At 50.3% G+C, this 17,578-nt stretch overlaps 1 protein-coding gene across 5 annotated transcripts in view; it reads right to left on the bottom strand.

Annotated features, from left to right (window-relative positions):
* The window catches only part of CUNH16orf59 (chromosome unknown C16orf59 homolog), a 36,248-nt gene that overhangs the window by 10,868 nt on the left and 7,802 nt on the right, over positions 1-17,578 (bottom strand). The window contains exons 3-10 of one of the 5 annotated variants that reach the window (XM_019507662.1): positions 17,262-17,305; positions 16,362-16,417; positions 14,790-15,465; positions 11,014-11,067; positions 3,599-3,683; positions 3,078-3,186; positions 2,093-2,194; positions 1,404-1,615 (exon numbers count right to left, since the gene is read on the bottom strand). In XM_019507662.1, the coding sequence (XP_019363207.1) occupies positions 1,404-1,615; positions 2,093-2,194; positions 3,078-3,186; positions 3,599-3,683; positions 11,014-11,067; positions 14,790-15,465; positions 16,362-16,417; positions 17,262-17,305 (1,338 nt within the window). The remainder of the gene's footprint in view (positions 1-1,403; positions 1,616-2,092; positions 2,195-3,077; positions 3,187-3,598; positions 3,684-11,013; positions 11,068-14,789; positions 15,466-16,361; positions 16,418-17,261; positions 17,306-17,578) is intronic. The other 4 variants (XM_019507663.1, XM_019507659.1, XM_019507660.1 and 1 more) reach the window with 4 other exon arrangements.

The raw sequence follows: 17,578 nt of genomic DNA, 5'->3' as shown, positions 1-17,578 counted from the left end.
AGGCACGTGCTGCCCAGCCAGGGCGGGATGCAGGACAAAGCTGTGAACGGCTAGTCCAAGGGGCGCAGGGAGTGGGGAGCCACCTCCTGCCGCTGCATGCATTCTGAGAGGGCATGGGAGGCATGCGCCCCTGAATCTGTGCGTGGGGCAAGGGCAGTTTGCCACTATGGGCTGGGGCTGGCTCTTCCCGCCAGGGGGCGTGGGGAGCTGGGGCTGGTGGGGGCTACAGCGAATTTTGGGGTGGCTGCAGCCACCTTCCACAGCCCCACCAGCAGCATCACGCCCACCCCAAACACAGCGCCAGCCCAACCCCCCTACCAGGAAGAGTCTGGAGCAGCCCTGGACCCAGCCTGCGGCAGCAGCCCATCCTCACCCCATGAGCAGATCCAGGAGCACATGCCCCTCATGCCCTCCTGAGGCGCATGCAGCGGTAGGAGCCACCCCCCAAACAAGCCATTCGCGGCTCCATACCACGCTCTGCCCCAGCTGTGAAGTGCCTGCCCCAGCCCCAACCCCACTCCCTCCCTCACTACTGGGGCCTCAATCTGCACTCCCCCACACACCCCTTCCCCAACAACAGACTTACCAGCCAGACCTGGCTGATCTTCATGCTGCCATGCTTCACCCCTGGCTGCCTGCATGCTGCACACATGAACAGGGCATTTATCAGCCACATCAGCCAAAAAAAGCCAACTGCTGATATTGTCAATGTTTCTTATATTGGTGCACCTCTAGTCAGAGTTGAAGGTAGTTTTATGTAGAGTTTAGATTATGTTTTGTATGGGAAAGTTCAGATAGAAATGATCCTGCCTTAGGCAGGAGGTTGGACTAGATGAACTCTGGAGTTCCCTTCCAGCCCTACTTCTCTATGACTCTATGTCCCCTTTGAACAAGGGGCTCAACTGATAATGGGACAGTATGGACCACACAGCAGATATGCTGCTGGATCAACAGATTCCCAAAGATGACTCCAGGCATTAGTGTAACAGCTTGGGGTGGCTGACATGCCTAGCTCTGCTCAGCACAAAAGCTACCTGTAACAGCATACAATTACTGTAACACAAAGAATGAGTACTGTTGATGTCTTCCCCTCCACTCCAATCTAGTTTAGTGACAGAAAAACCCCAACAAGCTTAAAACAAATTAAAACAAAGAACTTAAGTTTTAATCAGATGCATCTTCTGATCTTAAATGGTCAGAAGTTATGGCCTGTGTTATGCAGGGAGTCAGAGACCAAATGTTTCTAATGGTCTGTTCTTGCCTTACAATCTTAGTCTGTAAAATGGGACAGAAGGTGGCAGGACTCCGATATGCCGAGCAAACCCATGGGGTAGAGACTAGCTGCTGTGAGAATGCACCAAATGGCCCATTGTCCCCACCGTGCATTTCTGCCATTGAGTTACCTTCTGTACGTTGATTTTCTGCCAAAGCATTGCCACCTGCAGTTTCAAAGCTGTTATGTCCCTCAGCTCCTGGAGACTGGAGTAGTAAAGAAGAGGCACTGCCAAGACACTCATGTTTCCACATCTCCGTCCTCTGAATGGAGTACAATCTGCAGAGGGGCATCCTGCACCCCCAGTGCAGCATGCTTGTAGCCTCTCCTGTGACTCTGCAGCTGTTGGGGAAGGAGGATTGGCAAAGCAGGGGGTGCACACATTAAATCTATAGATTACCTTTGTTATTCTAGAATATTATCATCAGACACAGGACAAGCCTACCCCACACAGCAATGAAAAGCACCAGGCTCACACCCTGCTTCCCCATCCACTTCTGCTGGTGCCTCTCAGTTCTGACTGACAGCTGCATGGAGATTCTAGTTCTAGACCTTTCCTGAACAGAGACTGAAGCCTACAGCAAATTGACTCCATTTGCAATGAGAGACAGATTTAAATTTCTTCTCTCCATTCAGCCAGTAAGTATCCTTATGTCACCACTTGCATGAACAAGGTGGGCCAATAAATTCCTGGTCCCCTACTGTTGCATCCTTGAAATGTCATGTTGTGGCATTTAGACTAAGTCACAAGCACCAGATTAAGCAAAAATGAGACAATCTGCTCAAGAGTCTGAGCACTGTGAGAAACACTGGACTTACCCCTTCGCAACTGCTGCAACTTGTTCAGACACTGGGATACTGTGGTTTGCAGACCTTCCAAAGTTAGAAGACATTCATACTCACTCTGCCATGTTGTATGGCCTGGAAAAGAAATGGAAAAGGAAAGTCAATGGGCCTGGAGGCACCATGCAACAAGGAACCATTGTGATTTAATACTTCTCTTCCCCATAGGCGGTGGAAGGTGGGGCTAACAGGGCTCAGCCTCCCCCCCCACACACACACACACACGGGGCAGCAATAGGGCTGTGAGGCTGCCTGGCTGCGGGCTTCTGGTAGCTGCAGCAAGAGTGGGGAGGGCCATGCACACAGCAGTGAAGAAGGGAGTGGAGATGGGGCTGGGGCAGGTGCTGCACAGCTGGGGTTGGGCACAGGACTGAGCTGCGAGCGGCTTATCCAGGGGGTGTAGCTCCTGCTGCTACGCACACCCTGGGAGGCATGGGTGGGGGAGGGGGGCTGAATCCACGCAGGACAGGGTGGGCTGGGGCCAGGGCTGCACCAGGCTCTTTCTGGCAGGGGGGCTGGGCCAGATCCCAGCAACACTGGGAGGGGGCTACTGGGGGTGAGGGGCTGTTGCCACCCCAAAATTCATCATAGCCCTTCCAACCCCACCTCCCAGCGCTGCTGCCACCCACCCCAAGCTCAGCTTGGCCCAGCCCCCCTGCCAGGAATAGCCTGGCTGCAGCCTGCCCTTTCCCCCACAGACTTACCTGTTTGGCGGGGGCACACACACATGTTCAGCCCCCCCAAATAACTTTTTCTCCCTCTGCCTATGCTCTTCTCTCCCTAACTCACTTCATCCTGGCAGATGGAATTTACATACCCTTATTTGGGAAAATCTGATATCAATCTCCAGCCCCTCCAGCCCTGTAAATTCCTTTAGTCCAGGACCGGAAAGTATCAAAAAAGAAGCAAGACATACAGAAAGGTGGGGAAGTAATTTTTCTGTTATAAGCATACTTCTTACCTGTGTTTTCAGCTTTGAAATGGTGACTCAGAAGGGTGTAGGCATCATGTAGGGCATTTACTTCCTCTTCTATCTCTGCAGGACTTATGGTTGGAGTAGATGGACAAAACTTACATCAGCTAAGAAAAGCTTCCTTTAGACCAGAGTGCCAGTGCCCCCAAATCCTACCTCTGTAACCATCCTCACACCCTGGGCCTGGGTTGCTTGGGACTTCAAAGCAAATTTAGAGTGCAAGTAGAGACGACAGTGAAAGACAAATCGGGAGTAGCATGTCTATGCCTATTACCTTTAACAGGAGGTTCCACTTGTCTAGATTAAAACATCAAACTTTACATGAGTATTGAAGATCCGCAGGAGGAAGGAACCATTTCCAGGTGCTCTGGATTGGATCCTTTCCACTGCAGTCACAGCTCCAAGTAGGAAGGGGTGCTTCTCAGACAGTTTAAAGAAGATGCCCATTGAGCTGTTTCACATGCTCAAATCCCAATGCCTAAAGGGGCAGGTGAGCCAAGAAAGGATACAGTTGTCTGTATTCTCTCTACAAAATGGTTCCTTGTGGCAGCTGCAGTTGCACTCGTTTGACAGAGACAACATGTCTCCCACAGCCTCAAAATTGAAGAGAAGAGAAGAAACTAAATTACATCAACACTGGGCAGACTGTAAACAACATAATATACCTCAGAGCACCTGTATGATTTCTATCAGTTTCTCTTCTGATTAAGAATTATCAAGCTGCCAAAATATTCCTTTAACTCAATGTATTATGATAGGTCAGTAAGTCTAGTAAGAGGCACTACAGCCCTGCCTTTCTTCTAGGCTACGCTTGGGAGCACAGGGACATTAGAGTCAGGAAGTTTATAATGCAGAGGCGGACAATTATTCTGGGTGGAGGCCACTTAACGAGTTTTGATGGGCTGTCCAGGGCTGGAAGGTTAGCCCCACCCCTTGACAGGTGCCCCACCCCCTGGTCACATCTTGGGACTGGAAGTCCCACCCCCTAACCTTTGCCACCAGAAGTCCCTCCCCTTGCCACCAGAAGTGCTCCTTTTGGGAAGAAGTTTTGCCATCTTGGACCCAGAAAAAAAAAGGTCATATACTAAAAAAAATCAAACATTGACAATAACGTATTTTAATTTTATTTAAAAAAATATTTTTGTTCTTTATTTGTGTGTATTTGTGTGGTGTATATAGAGGTGATAGCATAACAACTCAAAATGAGGTCTTATTCTTGTATATTGCAGAGGGCATGGAGGGGTGGGGGGTATGGGGTTTGTGGAAGATGGGTAGGTGTGGATGTGGATTGTGGGGGGTGCGTGGATGTAGGTGGGTGGGTACGGGGTTTGTAGGGGAGGTGTGGGTGGATATGGGGTTTCTGGGAGGCTGTGGGTGTGGATGTGTATGCAGGGTGTGGAGGTATGTGTGGATGTGGGTGGGTGGGTATATGTGTCGGTGGGCATGGGGTTTCTGGGGAGCTGTGTGCAGTGGAAGGTGTGGTTGTGCAGTTTGTAGGGGAGGGATTGCAAGTATGGTGGGATGTGCATGGGAACCCCTCTGCCTGTATGCACCCCGAGCTGGTCAGCACCCACCCCTACCCCTCCACAGCTTGGAGTTTGTGTGCCCTGCAGCACCTCCCTCCTACCACCAGCAGCATGCAGTCCCTGCCTCAACCCCACTCCAGACTCACCCCCACCAGACTGGATCAGCAGGAACCCGGACACAGCCCCAACCTGGCCCACCCCACACCTGCTCTGCACCACCCGGGCACGCAGTGGGGCTGGGGTGGATCTGCAGCTAGACTGCGTTTCTAGGCAGTCCAGGTGGCAGTGGCTCCTTTCAACTGCTGCCGCCACTGGCCCCAACCCCTCAGTACTGGTGGGGACCCATGCTGCACAGCCCTGACCCCACACTTGCTCCGGACTTGCCCATCCAGGCTCAGTAGCAGCAGCACAGGACAGAAGTTGATGCTCAGCGTGGGGTGGGGCAGCCCCTCCCTCTTGCCACCACTGGGCTGTTCCTGCTGCAACCACCAGGAGCCTGTGCCATGCTGAGCTGCTCTGCACTGCTACCGCTGCCCTCCCAGGCAGCCTGGAGGTGGCAGTGATGATGGCGTAGATGCAGAGCAGTCCAGTGCGCAATGGGCTCTGGGCAGATGCAGCAAGAACAGCTTGGCAGTGGCGACGGGGAGGGGCCGCTTTTCCCCCCCACACTGAGCAACAACTTGTCCTATATCACCACTGCTGAGCCTGGATGCGTGAGTCTGAAGCAGGCGCAGGGCAAGTGGGGTTGGGGTTGTGCACCGCAGGTCTCTGCCAGTACTGCAGGGGTAGGGCCAGCAGTGGTGGCAGCTGGGAACCACCACCATCTGGGCTGCCTAGAAAGACAGTCCAGCTGCAGAGCCACCCAAGCCCCACTGCATGCCCAAGGGGCAGCAGGACATGCCACAGCTGGACTGTGCCTGTGCCAGGCAGGACTGAGGGACCAGCCACAGGCAAGACAAAAACCTGCCACGGGCTGCATCCAGCCCCCAGGCCACATTTTGCCCACTCCTGTTATAATGTGTATGAGTAAGGTAGGCAGCCAAACCTCAAGGATACTGTGTTAGAAACCAGTCTTAGAAGTATAGAACATTATAGAAATACTAGGGGAATAGACCTGGCAGCAGGACACACTCTACTTTGGCCAGCCCATCATCACTGCTAACACAGTCCCCACATTATCGTGTACTAGCCCGATCGCTTTATGAGGCTTATAGCACAGCATGCCATTGTAACTGGTGAAGAACTGGTCTATGCTGATGAGCAGCGATCCGGGTTTTCCTTTTCCCATGGAAAAACAGAGAAAACCATGGATTCCCTGTTTTTAATTGGAGAAAATGCAGATTTCTCTTTTTGGCAGAGAAATCCATGGAGTCTCTGCTTTTGCAAAGAGCTCTTGCAGGCTGGCACAGCTCCAGCCTGCAAGAGCCGACTGCAAAAAGGGCAGGAAACCCCTAGCCCTGACCGGAGGGTGGGGAGGGCAAGGCCTGAGCCTCTGAGGCAGCCAAGGCTGGGCTCAGGCTCACACTCGCCCTTCGCCCCTGGAAGTAAGTGGGGCTGTGGGGCAGGGCTGGGGAAGATGGTTGGGGGCTGAGGGGGTGGTGGGTGCTGCCAGCCCCAGGCGGCACATCACAGCTGGGAGCAGGGCCAGGGGGTGAGGGTAGGGGAGCCCCTCAGCAGGGATCTTTGCAGGCAAGTGATGTGGGGTGCAGTGTGGTGGTGCCCACCATGTGCAGGCCGCATACGTGCCACCTGTCTGCCTGCCCAGGGGAGGGGGAGGTGAAGACTGGCATACAGCCGGAGCACAGCTCTGTGACCGGCTCTGCAACTGTGGCAAGGGATGGGGGCAAGCAGGGCTGGGGCTTACATGCAGTAGCTACTGCTGCTTACTTGAAGGCCTGTGACAGTGGTGATGACTGCTGCCTACAAAACCTCTCGCTGCTGCCATGGAGCCGTGCCCAGAGCTGTGCAGCTGGCCGCCATGCAGCAGCAGCAGCATGGTGGTGGTCAGGCGGCATGCGGTCGTCCCCACCACCACCCCATGATGCACCACTGCCGCTGGTCACACAGCTCTGGGCATGGCTCCGTGGCAGCAGCAGGAGGTTTTGTACGCAGCAGTCATCACTGCTGGCACAGGCGGCCCCACAGGTAAGTGACAGTGGCCGCCCGTGACAGTGGTGATGGCCACTGCATACAAAACCTCCTTCTGCTGCTGCGGAGCCTTGCCCAGAGCTGTGTGGCTGGTAGCAGCAGTGCAGTGCAGCGAGGTGGTGGAGATGGCTGTGTGCTGCCTGGCCACTACCATGCTGCTGCTGTCGCCTGGTGGCTGGCTGCACAGCTCTGGGCATGGCTCCGTGGCGCCAGCAGGAGGTTTTGTAGGCAGTGGCCATAACGGCCCTGGGGGAGGGAGGGGGGCAGTGGCTTTAATTTTTATTACAGATTTTGGATTTTTAATTAGAGAATATGCAATTTTTAAATCAGGGAAAACCAGGATCCCTGCTGATGAATGAAAGATGGAACTCATGGCAAAACCTTACCGGGAGCACAAACATGACTCAGAGCAAGAAAGCATGGATGGCTATCTGGAAACTTACCAGTGACCCAAGAAAGGCAGAATAACATTGTACCCCTGCATATCAGGTTGCATATCAACTCCTTGGAAATAGGATACTTTGATGGTCTGCCAAGTCCCAAATTCAGCATCAAGATGAACAGAGGATTCATCATTTTGGGCTTCAGCGCACAATGGCTGAACTAAATTTGGGGGAAAAAACTCCCTCAAAAATAGCAAAGTTACCAGTTTCAGTAACATCTGCACTAAACAGATAATATACTTTAAACTAACAACCAAGGCCTAGCTATTTATGTTACCTGAGACATGTTAAAGCACATACTAAGATACAGTGACAAGCACACAATTGCAGCACTCCTAAAACCAGGGAAGGATGCTTCTGAGCCAAAGAACTTCAGCCCCATTTCCGTATTATGAAGGCAGAGCAGGATGGTACCTTAGAGAATATCTATCTGGTTCAGAGTCTCTAAAGGGCTATCTTGCTGTATCTTCTGCTTAATTTCAGATTAACACAGCTAACTACCTCTCCCATATCCCTGTTATGCCACGTTTACAAATTACATGAACATCTCATCTTAAATTGCCTGTCACCATTTTTTGAACAACATCTTTCCCCAGGGCAAGCTGAATTTCATCTGAAGAAGTTACATCTTGGCCAAGTGCCACATATCAGCACACCAAAGAATTCTTTCAAAAAGGTATGGTCATAGGCATATATAGCTATATGTTCACAGACCTGTCGGCAGCATGCCAGAAGTGGAGCTTATGGTAAGGATAAGAAAATCACCTACCGCAAGGGAGACACACTTATGCCTCATGCCTCTTCAGCATCTACACAAATAACTGATCCATCTTGGCACAAGAAGTTTTATCAATACAGATGATCATATATCAACTACCAAAGCCAGTAACTTCACCCAAGCTGATGTTACATTAACATCAGTATTCTGAACTCTCAGGTTATTACACCAATTACACATCAACTTGTCTAAAATGCCAGCAAGTGTCTTTCATTTCAGGAATTTCTAGGCAAAAAAAAAAAATCAACCTAACCCCCAGAATGAGATACACCTCACCCATTCTGTGCATCTAGGAGTAATACAGGACTGCGTACTTTCTGTGAGGATGCATGTGGAAAAAATAAGCGTAAAAATCAGTGCCTGGAACAGCATAATGAAGAAGCTCAAACCAACAACACTATGAGAACACTGTATTTGGTTGCTAAGTAGCAGAACACAAGTGTGTGTTTCCTGGCATGGGAAATATCAATGCATGCAAAGATACTGAATGCTGTACTGAATGAAGATTGCCAATGCATTATGAGATGCCTTGGGCCAAGGGTATCAAACCCACCTTGTGCCCTGAGCCGGATCCAGATTGCAGGACTTTTTGCAGACTGAATCCAGCCTGAGGCTCATAGTGGGTGGCAACTTTGGCTCTCACCTGGGGTATGCAGTGGCAGCAGTGACAGCTTTGGCTCTGGCATGGGACATGCAGCTTAGCTCTGGCTTCCACCATAAAACCCTGTATCAGGGCCATAGCTGTTGCCACTAGCACAAGTACTTTGCCACAGTGGCAGCTCTAACTCCAGCTTGGAGAAGCAGTTCCAGTGTGGAGTGGTGATGGGGCCAGCTGTCACAGAGCTGCCATGGGCAATGGGTCAAGCAGCTGGAAGGTCACTGAGGCTGTAAATCAGCTCTCACTCACCCTCATGCTGCCAATCACTATGTCCACTGGGGCTCAAGTTCCCTGAACTCTCTGGGAAGCTACTTCACCCTGATTATGGTCTCCAGCTTCCAGTGCACCCGACTGAACAGCTCTGAGGGCCAGATTCCTCTCACGGGCTATGTTTGATACTCTTGCCATAGATCAACCAATGTGAACAGTCTGTAAATATCTGCTGGGATTGCACCACTGGACATCAGGTGAGTAGTTACAAGTAAGACAAAATTCAGACAACAGATTTAAAACAGGAAGCACTCACCACTTGGACACACCGCTGCCATTGGCCAACTGAAGTCATCAAAAAGCTTTCCTGCTACAACAATCTCTTAAAAACCACTTGCAGCTACACCAGTAGAAAAGTGGTGCTGCCAGCTCAATGGGCATTTTTACACATGCTCTGGGTGGAAGTGGGTGGGCACTTTAATTAGACCGGCTCCAAGAGCTGCTCTAATTAAAGCTCCCACAACATTTCCTGTATCAGCATCCCTGCATTTCAAAATAGCAATGGGGGCAATGTCCAACAAGCTTTAGTTAAAGCACCCCTGCTACCACTTTGAAGCACAGGGACGCTGATACATGAGAGACAGAAGCTGGCTGGAGCATGTTAATTAGCACACTCCAGCAGACTCAACTGATTAAGTCTGTTCCAATACACTGTAATTACAGCATGTTGGAGCACCTCCCCATATGTCTACAGGCACCCAATGTGATCAGCAAGGGATTGAAAAAGAAACACTGGAGCTGCTGAATAGCTACCTGCAGGTATGGAAATAGACTGGCCAGCTGTGGGATGTTTGAATGGTCTATACTTACAAGCTGGCAGAATCAAAGACAACGTGTGGAAGTGGGGCTACTCTAATGAAACACATACAGATGGAAACAGGGAAACACAGATCAGACAACACCTACTGGTCTGTGTGATTTTGAAAGAATCAAGTAATATTGAGGACCTAGCCTGGGCTGTAAACCGAGCCAGAGCATGCACCCAATTTTGAGGGGGGGAAAAACTAATTCTGGTGAAAGACATATGAAAAAGAAAGGTATACAGTCATGTGAGACTAAGAATTCAGCCACACTTCCAAGAACCACTGCAGAAATTGAGATGTGTCGGCAGTATATTTAAAACAGCTATCTAGTATGCGACTATCTGATCCAAGAGTTGGCATGACACTTCTAAATTGAATTTTAGCTCTGTCTAGATGAATCATTTTAATTCTGATGGAAACTGCCCTTTTCAGAACAACGTTATAATGAGAAGTAGTAAAGTTAATGGAATGTGAAAGAATAGAAATTACCTCACAAGATGCATTTCCTCTGTAAGGGAAAGTGGCTATTTCAGAGCTAAGTTGTTAGACCATTTTCAGTTTGTCATGTTAGTCCAAAGCAACAGCAAAAAGAGTAGAAATTGTTAGACTGCTGGAGGGATTGATTTATAAGGAATAATTAGAGAATTAAACCTATAGAACTGGTTCAGAGATGAATAACTGGCAACAAAATAATAACCTACAAGTACTGGGCAGAGTACTGCTCCCAAGAGGCACAGAAATCAATTAGCTTGCTACCCAGAGCTAGAGCAAGGTACAAGATCAAGGCAAACCTCACCACAGAGGGTCTGACCAGGCTGTGGCACTGTCTCCCAAAGTGGTGGGAATCTCTCTTGCTTGGCACAAAGTCAGACCAGCCAAAGCATAGGGACAGTTCCCGTTCTAGAGGGCCTAATATATCTCCAATGTCTATGATACAACATCAGCAAGTATACTTGCAAAACTGCCAACATACAAAGAGGCATAAGATCATGATCGTTACTTTAATCTTGGGGTATATTTAGTCCATTTTGGCGCTCAAGAGAATGATGTTCTAGCCAATGTTCTAGCAAGCTCCTCCACCCAGCTCTGCTAAGGTACTTCAAATCCATCCTGCCACAGCCCTTGATATTCCAATCTCAGTCACTCTGCACATCTCTGCCAATGCCTCTCAGTTCCACAATGCAGCACCCTAAAGGCCTCAATCTAATGAGCATGTGAAAACCCAGCCCTTCCCCTCACACCACACACTCATGCCACCTCCATAGGGGAATTCCCACCAGGACTGAAGGTAGGCTTACCTGGAATTCCTGGAATAGGTTTTCCTATACAGAGGAGGCAGCTTCAGCAAGGACCTGAAAAGAAAAGTGGCAGAGGGCAGCAGAGTGAGATAAAGACTCCTATCCTGTTCTCTGTCTCTCAGTTACTAAAATAAATATGCCTAGGGGTGCGCCGATAGAGATGTTTAGGGCTGATATCGATAGCTGATTTTTAAGGAGGCATACTGGATGATACCAATCTGATTTCCAATATAGCATGGAGAGCTGTGTGCAGCTGGTAAGTCTGTTGTGGTAGAAGGGGAAGGAGGAGGGAAAGAGCTGGGGGTGGGGGAAGAGAGGCAGATCAAGGCCTCCACAGTAAGGGAGGGAGTGGGGCTGGGGCAAGCACTGCTCTGCCAGGGCGGGGTGTGGCAGGAACTGAACAGAGCTGCGGCTAGCCCCGGGACATGTGGGGAGGGCGAGGTGGCTCCCGCTGTTGCACACACCACAAGAGGGCATGGAGGGGGCATGTGTTCTTTGGACCTGCAGGCAGTGGTGGTGCCAGGAAGGGGGCTACAGGGAGGGCTGCAGCCACGCCAAAATTCACTGCAGACCTCCCCAAACACCCCTTCAAGCTCCACTGCCACCCGCCCTTAGCGCAGCCCAACCCAGCCCTTGCCGGGAAGAACCTGGCACCACCCCAGCCTGCAGCTGCAGCCCATCCCCCAGATCCAGGGGGCACATGTCCCTCATGCCTTCCTGGGGTGTGTGCAGCAGCAGGAGCTGCACCCCCCATGCCATCTGGATGAGCTGTGGCTCCATCCTGTACCACGCCCCGCTCCAGCTGGGCAGCGCCAACCCCAGCCCCACTTCCTTCCTCACCACAGGGGCCTCCACTTGCCGCCCCCATGCTCCTTCTTTCTCCTTTCACTACAACAGACTTACCAGCTGCATGCAGCTCTCCATGCTGCCAGGCTGTATTCCTCACTGCCTACGTGCTGTGCTGCAGCTGCGCGCACGGGCCATTTATCAGCCATATCAGGCCAATTTCCAATACAGACAATTTTCTTTATATCAGTACCAATCTGATATTGACTGATGTATCGGTACACCTCTAATTGCACCTGAGTATGGCATTAACTTAAAGCAGGTGAAAGACTCCTTCCTGACAGATCTGGAGACAGTCTGCCAGGCACTGAACAACAGAGATGGTTGATGGAAGCTTGCCTCAGACTGTCCAAGCAATTGCCTCCAGCCTACCCTAGTGGAACTAGAATTTGACTGCTCACACAAATTCACAAGTCATATGGAAGCCTGAAGAACTAATGCTATCCATCCTCACCAGCCTTGGAGAGTGGGGAGGCTGGAGGTAATAAGCTCCAAGACCAACTACTCAGTGATCCCGTCTGACCAGCACCAGCAGGACAAAGGGTTCTTGAGCACTGCTGCCTTCCCATCAGCCTAAAGGGAAGGATTACCCAGTCAAACCTCTCTCACTAATGGGTAATGCCCTTCCCATGTTTGGCACGGACTGTCACTCCAGTGACTGCTGGTTTATATCTAACTGACCACATGCATGCATGCATGCACACATAGATGCAAAGGGTAATACAGCATCACAGTTCAGATTCTGAACAAATACATTGGCAAATTCAAACTGCATTTTCCTCAGCAACAATAACTATGCTTTCATGTATCCACTGCATTACTAGGTGAATGGCATAAACTTCTGCTTCATTCGGATACATGTTTTCTGCAGCTCCCACATCTTTTGTAACTCAGCATTTCCTGACTTGACTGGAATTTAGTTCAAAACTGCATTGTTTTAGTAACGGTTTTTGCATTTCCATTCTCACCCCCTTCTTTTTATGCATATATCAAAACATGGTACTATTCTATTTGAATCTGAAACCACCACCTAACTATTTGATTGGTATGTGACTATCCCCTTCGTGAGCAAAATTTTCCAAAGCATGCAAGTCAGTGGTGCTCAGCCTATGGCCCACCAGCTGGATCTAGGCCACAAAGCTTGTTTGACTAGACCATCACTGGCATGAACTCACCAGCAGATCAGTGCAGGCTCTGGCTGGGCTTCCCAAGTCTCACTACTGTCCCTGCAGAAGTGCCTTGCTGGGGCTGCACTGCTCAGTGACCAGAGAAGCCAGGGTGCCAGTGGATAATAGATATGCAAATATGACTCCCAGCCAGTCCCCTCAGGTTCTCTGGGGCTGGGTGGGGTCACAGCATGGAAGCTAGTGATAACAGCCCTACTGCACCACACATGGCTGCTTCCTCTGCTCCATCACCACCTCCTCCCTTTCCCAGGGGCTGGAGTTGCAGTATAGAGCTAGTGACAATAGCCCCACTGCTTCATGCCTTGAACCTCCCTCCTCCCCCTGCCAACCAGTAAATGCTGCTCTTGGCCACCATCTCCCCATACACCCAGGAAGAGGTGTGGGGGGAATTCTCTAAGCATGGAGGGAAAAATGCCACTGTCATCACCAGCAACATGTCTGCCAGGGCTGTCACCAACAAGGAGCTATCAGGCATGGGGCATCCATACTCCCCAAGCCGGTACCTCCTGCTAGGCTGGCTGCTACCATCACCACAACAGAGTGCCAAACCTGGGAGTACACAGTGGGGGGTGGAGGCTGCTCCCACATGACAATGGGTACAGGCAGAAAAGCACTTTGCAGGAAGCATTCCGAGTTACAAGGAACCTCCGAAACAAACAGAAGTTCACTTCTGGTTCCAGGGGGAAGGGGAATCCAGCTGCTGGCTGCCAGCCTGCAGATGGTTTCCTCTAGCAATAGCTCCTGCTCCCTCCCAGCCAGTGCTGTTTTCAGAATGGGAGTGGGGAAAGGGAACACAGGGAGCTTGTTCTAGGGCAGTGCTTCCCAAACGTTTCCTCAGCACGATCCCATTTCCTCAGTATGGCCCCTCCCAACATACAGCCTCCCCATCCCTCCCCCGGTGCCCCTCACTCCCCACCCACAGCCCCCTGGCCTTATCAGTGCTCCTCACTCCCCACCTACAACTCTTCACCCCTGCTGGTGCCCTCATTCACAACCCACAGCTCCCTGCCCCCACCAGCCCTGCCAGCGGGAGCCCCCAGGTGCCAGGGATACGGGACCAGGGGCCACAGCCTCCTACCCTCCAAGCAGCATCCAAGCCCTGGCTGCCACCCATGGCCAGATTGGAGCATGGACCCCAGTTCCCTCCCCTTCCCCACATGGGCAGCACAGCTGGAGCACTGCCCATGGGGAGGGGAGGAGGGAGGATGTAGGCTGCCCACTGTGGGCTCAGGGCTCCTCACCCTGCTACCCTCCCCCTGGGGCCTCTGCAGCAGAGCAGGGCAAGGAAGCTCAGTGCCACTACCTGGAGCTCCACTACCGCCATGGCGAGGTGCCCTCTTTCCACCCAGCAGCAGTGGCAGCAGCATGGACTTGTGCCCTCATTAAGTTTGCTGAAGTTGTAGCTATTTAACTGACTAAAAGAAAAAAGAGGATCTAGAACAAAAGAAAGGTCTGACTTAGTTTTCCAAAAGAGTCATTGCTAGACTGAGAGACCAGCCCAAGCAGCCATTTTGGTTAAGACATCATTACAGTTCTAGACATCCAAAGATTGGATTGTACCAGAAAAATACTTTCTTAATAGTTATTAAAACAATGGCAAGGGGAGCAGGGCAGGAATAGTACAGAATTGGGACTTGCAGAATGGTGGGAAAGATCAGCTCCCATGGGGGCAAAGTGAGAACAGATGTGGAATCCAATTGCTGAACAAACTACAACAAATGGTGCTGATCATTGAGTACATACCCCTTTTCCCAGAGGGTACATGTCTGGGGCGTGGGACTCCTCTCTGGGATATCTCCTGCCATGGGATTCTGTGTCACTAGTGACTCTGCCAAGGAACCAGGACAATTCTTCTCTGGATTGACTAAATGGAAGTTGGCTGCTCCTGAATTCTCATGGCTGGTTGAGTCCCCAAAGGCAAAGCTTTGCTCTTTGCACAGGGGAGATCTGGGTGAACCACATGCCTGCTGGGATCCTGCAGCAGCATAGATCACTTTCCGACCCATGACTGGTACATTCGTCTTTGCTTGCTGGGAGGAAGTTCCTTTAGTGGAGCCCTTCACAGCTGCCCTTGGGATCCTGGAGCTCTGCTGGGCTGGTGCTTTCCTGTGGCTTCTTTTCACATCCAGGTCAGTCCGGTAGGGAGCTTTCAGCACATATGCTGATGGCTTTTTGGAAGTGACAGGCTTGCTCAAAGATGTCACTTTGATGGTCTTAGGAATGCTTTCCTTAGACACAGGTACCTGCTCTGTTATAGATGCTTTAGCAGCAGGCTTTTTATCTGAAGTCTTCTCTCCTTCTGCAGCTCCCACAGTCCGCAATGGAGTTTGCAGGACACTTTTCCGGACTCTTAAAACTTTCTCCAATGCTCTAGTGAGCAGCTCCAGTTCCTCAAGTTCCTTGGGTGAAGGCTCATTCTCTGCAAGAACAGAAGGTATGTCAAGAAGTGATACATGATGACCAAGCACCTTCCCTTCCACCCTTCCCTAGAGTGGCTCATTTCTGTATTTTTCAGAAGCACAGATAGCATACGTAGAGACTTACAAATTCATGGCAGAAATGTGGTACACAGCAGCTACTTCAATCTTTCATGTTCCCCTGAATGCCCCTCCCCCTGCCACCACCGATTGGCAGAGGGGCCCCACCACTCCCTCTTGATTGGCACAGAAGTAAAAACCAAGTTTTTAAACATGGCGTGGTTTTTGCCTCCCCACAAGTCAGCAATAAGCACTGGGGCCACTGGGGCCCCTCAGCCAATCAGTGGGGGGAGACAACCACAGTGTCATATTTAAAACCACAGTTTTTGCCTCCCCAGCAATAAGGAGCGAGCTGCAAGCCTGGTCCCTCCACCAATCAATGGGGGGGATCTGCAAGATTAAAGGAGCCACTGCACACCTCACTACTGCGGTGAATTCAGTAGGTCCCTAAGCCTATGGTAGGGAAGCCCAAAGACTTTTCATCATGCTCCTGTAGACCCTGCTTGCAGATGCAGGCAGCCTCAGCAAAATCCTGCAAGTCAGGATAGAGACCAACCACAGAAGGAGAGTCCCTGATATCTCTCTGCTATGATAAACCCTTCCACAAGGAAATGGCACTGACAGGAGTTCCAGTCACACTTGCAACTGTACTCACAAGACTCTTAGTTTGATGCAAGCAAACTCCATGAAACTCAATGGGTGAACACAACACAATCATGCTCCTTAGCAGTGAACATCTGAGGGAACACGTTAGATGTATTTTAGCTCAGCATGTATGTGCTGTTGGGATTTAGTTAGTAACAATGAGACACAGTGTTGGGAAGGAGGAAAGGCTCACCACCTTCACTCTTTGTGCTGGCCTCCAACTTTGGACTTTCAGGAGCATGAATCTTCCTAGCAAGGGAAAAACAAATACAAAACATCATGTTTTGTACTCTGATGCATGCAGCTTACTAAAGATCCCATGTACACACACCACCCCATGTCTGTCCCTCTCCCCTCCACCAGGTAACAGAACCATATTTCTTGAGACACTTTCCATTGGATGCTAGTAGAGCTAGGAGGAAGGGAGGGGTCTCAGTATAGAACTGGAGCAGTAGGAAGCACTACAGGTTAGGGCAGAGGTAGGAGAAATCTACCTAGAACTTCCCTCAAGATAGTAGTACATAGGAAGTCTCTCCCTTCTCAAGTACTAACCCGCCACCCTCTTCCCAGCCAGAAAGCTGAAAAACTCTAATATGGAGCAGTGGATTTACAGTTACTAAAGAGACCCGCAGGTTGCACAAGGCACATGGGGCTGCATCCTGTTAATGGGGGTCAGCACTCCAGCACAGATTGATAACAATCCCCACACTCTGGAAGCCCACAGGCAACAATAAATAATGCACTGCAGGCAACAACCTACCCTGCTCTCCCTGCCAATAAGAAGAAACACAGATCCGTGAAAAGCAAAATTTCTTGTGGCTGCAAGAAACATCCAGGGTCTCACAGGCAGCCAGATTTGGGACCACTATGCTAGGGGATTGTTTTTTAAATAACAGGTGAAAAGACATGCACAAGAAAGACAATTTTCAATCATGAATCTTCTTTACCCCTTGTTTTACCTGGCAAGCTAAAGAAAACCCTCAAAGAGAAGGGAGCAGGTCTGCTTCTTTTGTTTCCATATGTATGATCAGTCAAGAGACACCCAGCCCATTATTGCCTACTCCAAGATTTTTTTCCCTGCTTGTATACTTACAGTAGAAATCTGCTTCCAGGTCTGCTCTGTGTTCCTGAAAGGCACTTAGGAACAATCAACAAACTAGGGCACCAGATATTTCACACAAACGAGACATCACTTGTTACCATATGCAAAGTAAGCAGCAAAGCTCTACTCTGTTTCCTATCTTGCAACCAGCTTTCCAATCCATGAACACACCTTTCCTCCAATCCCATGACAATTCAGTTTTTTAAGAGCCTTTAGGTAAGCGACCTTAAAAGATTTTTGAAAATCCAACTATATTATATTAAATGGATCCCCATTGTACACGTTTTTGTTCACATTCTCAAAGAACT

Source organism: Gavialis gangeticus, unplaced genomic scaffold, assembly GCF_001723915.1.
Source record: "Gavialis gangeticus isolate Ggan-Ray unplaced genomic scaffold, GavGan_comp1, whole genome shotgun sequence".
Lineage (NCBI taxonomy): Eukaryota > Metazoa > Chordata > Crocodylia > Gavialidae > Gavialis > Gavialis gangeticus.
The sequence above is the reverse complement of the archived record's forward strand: the minus strand, read 5'-3'. Positions and strand labels throughout refer to the sequence as shown.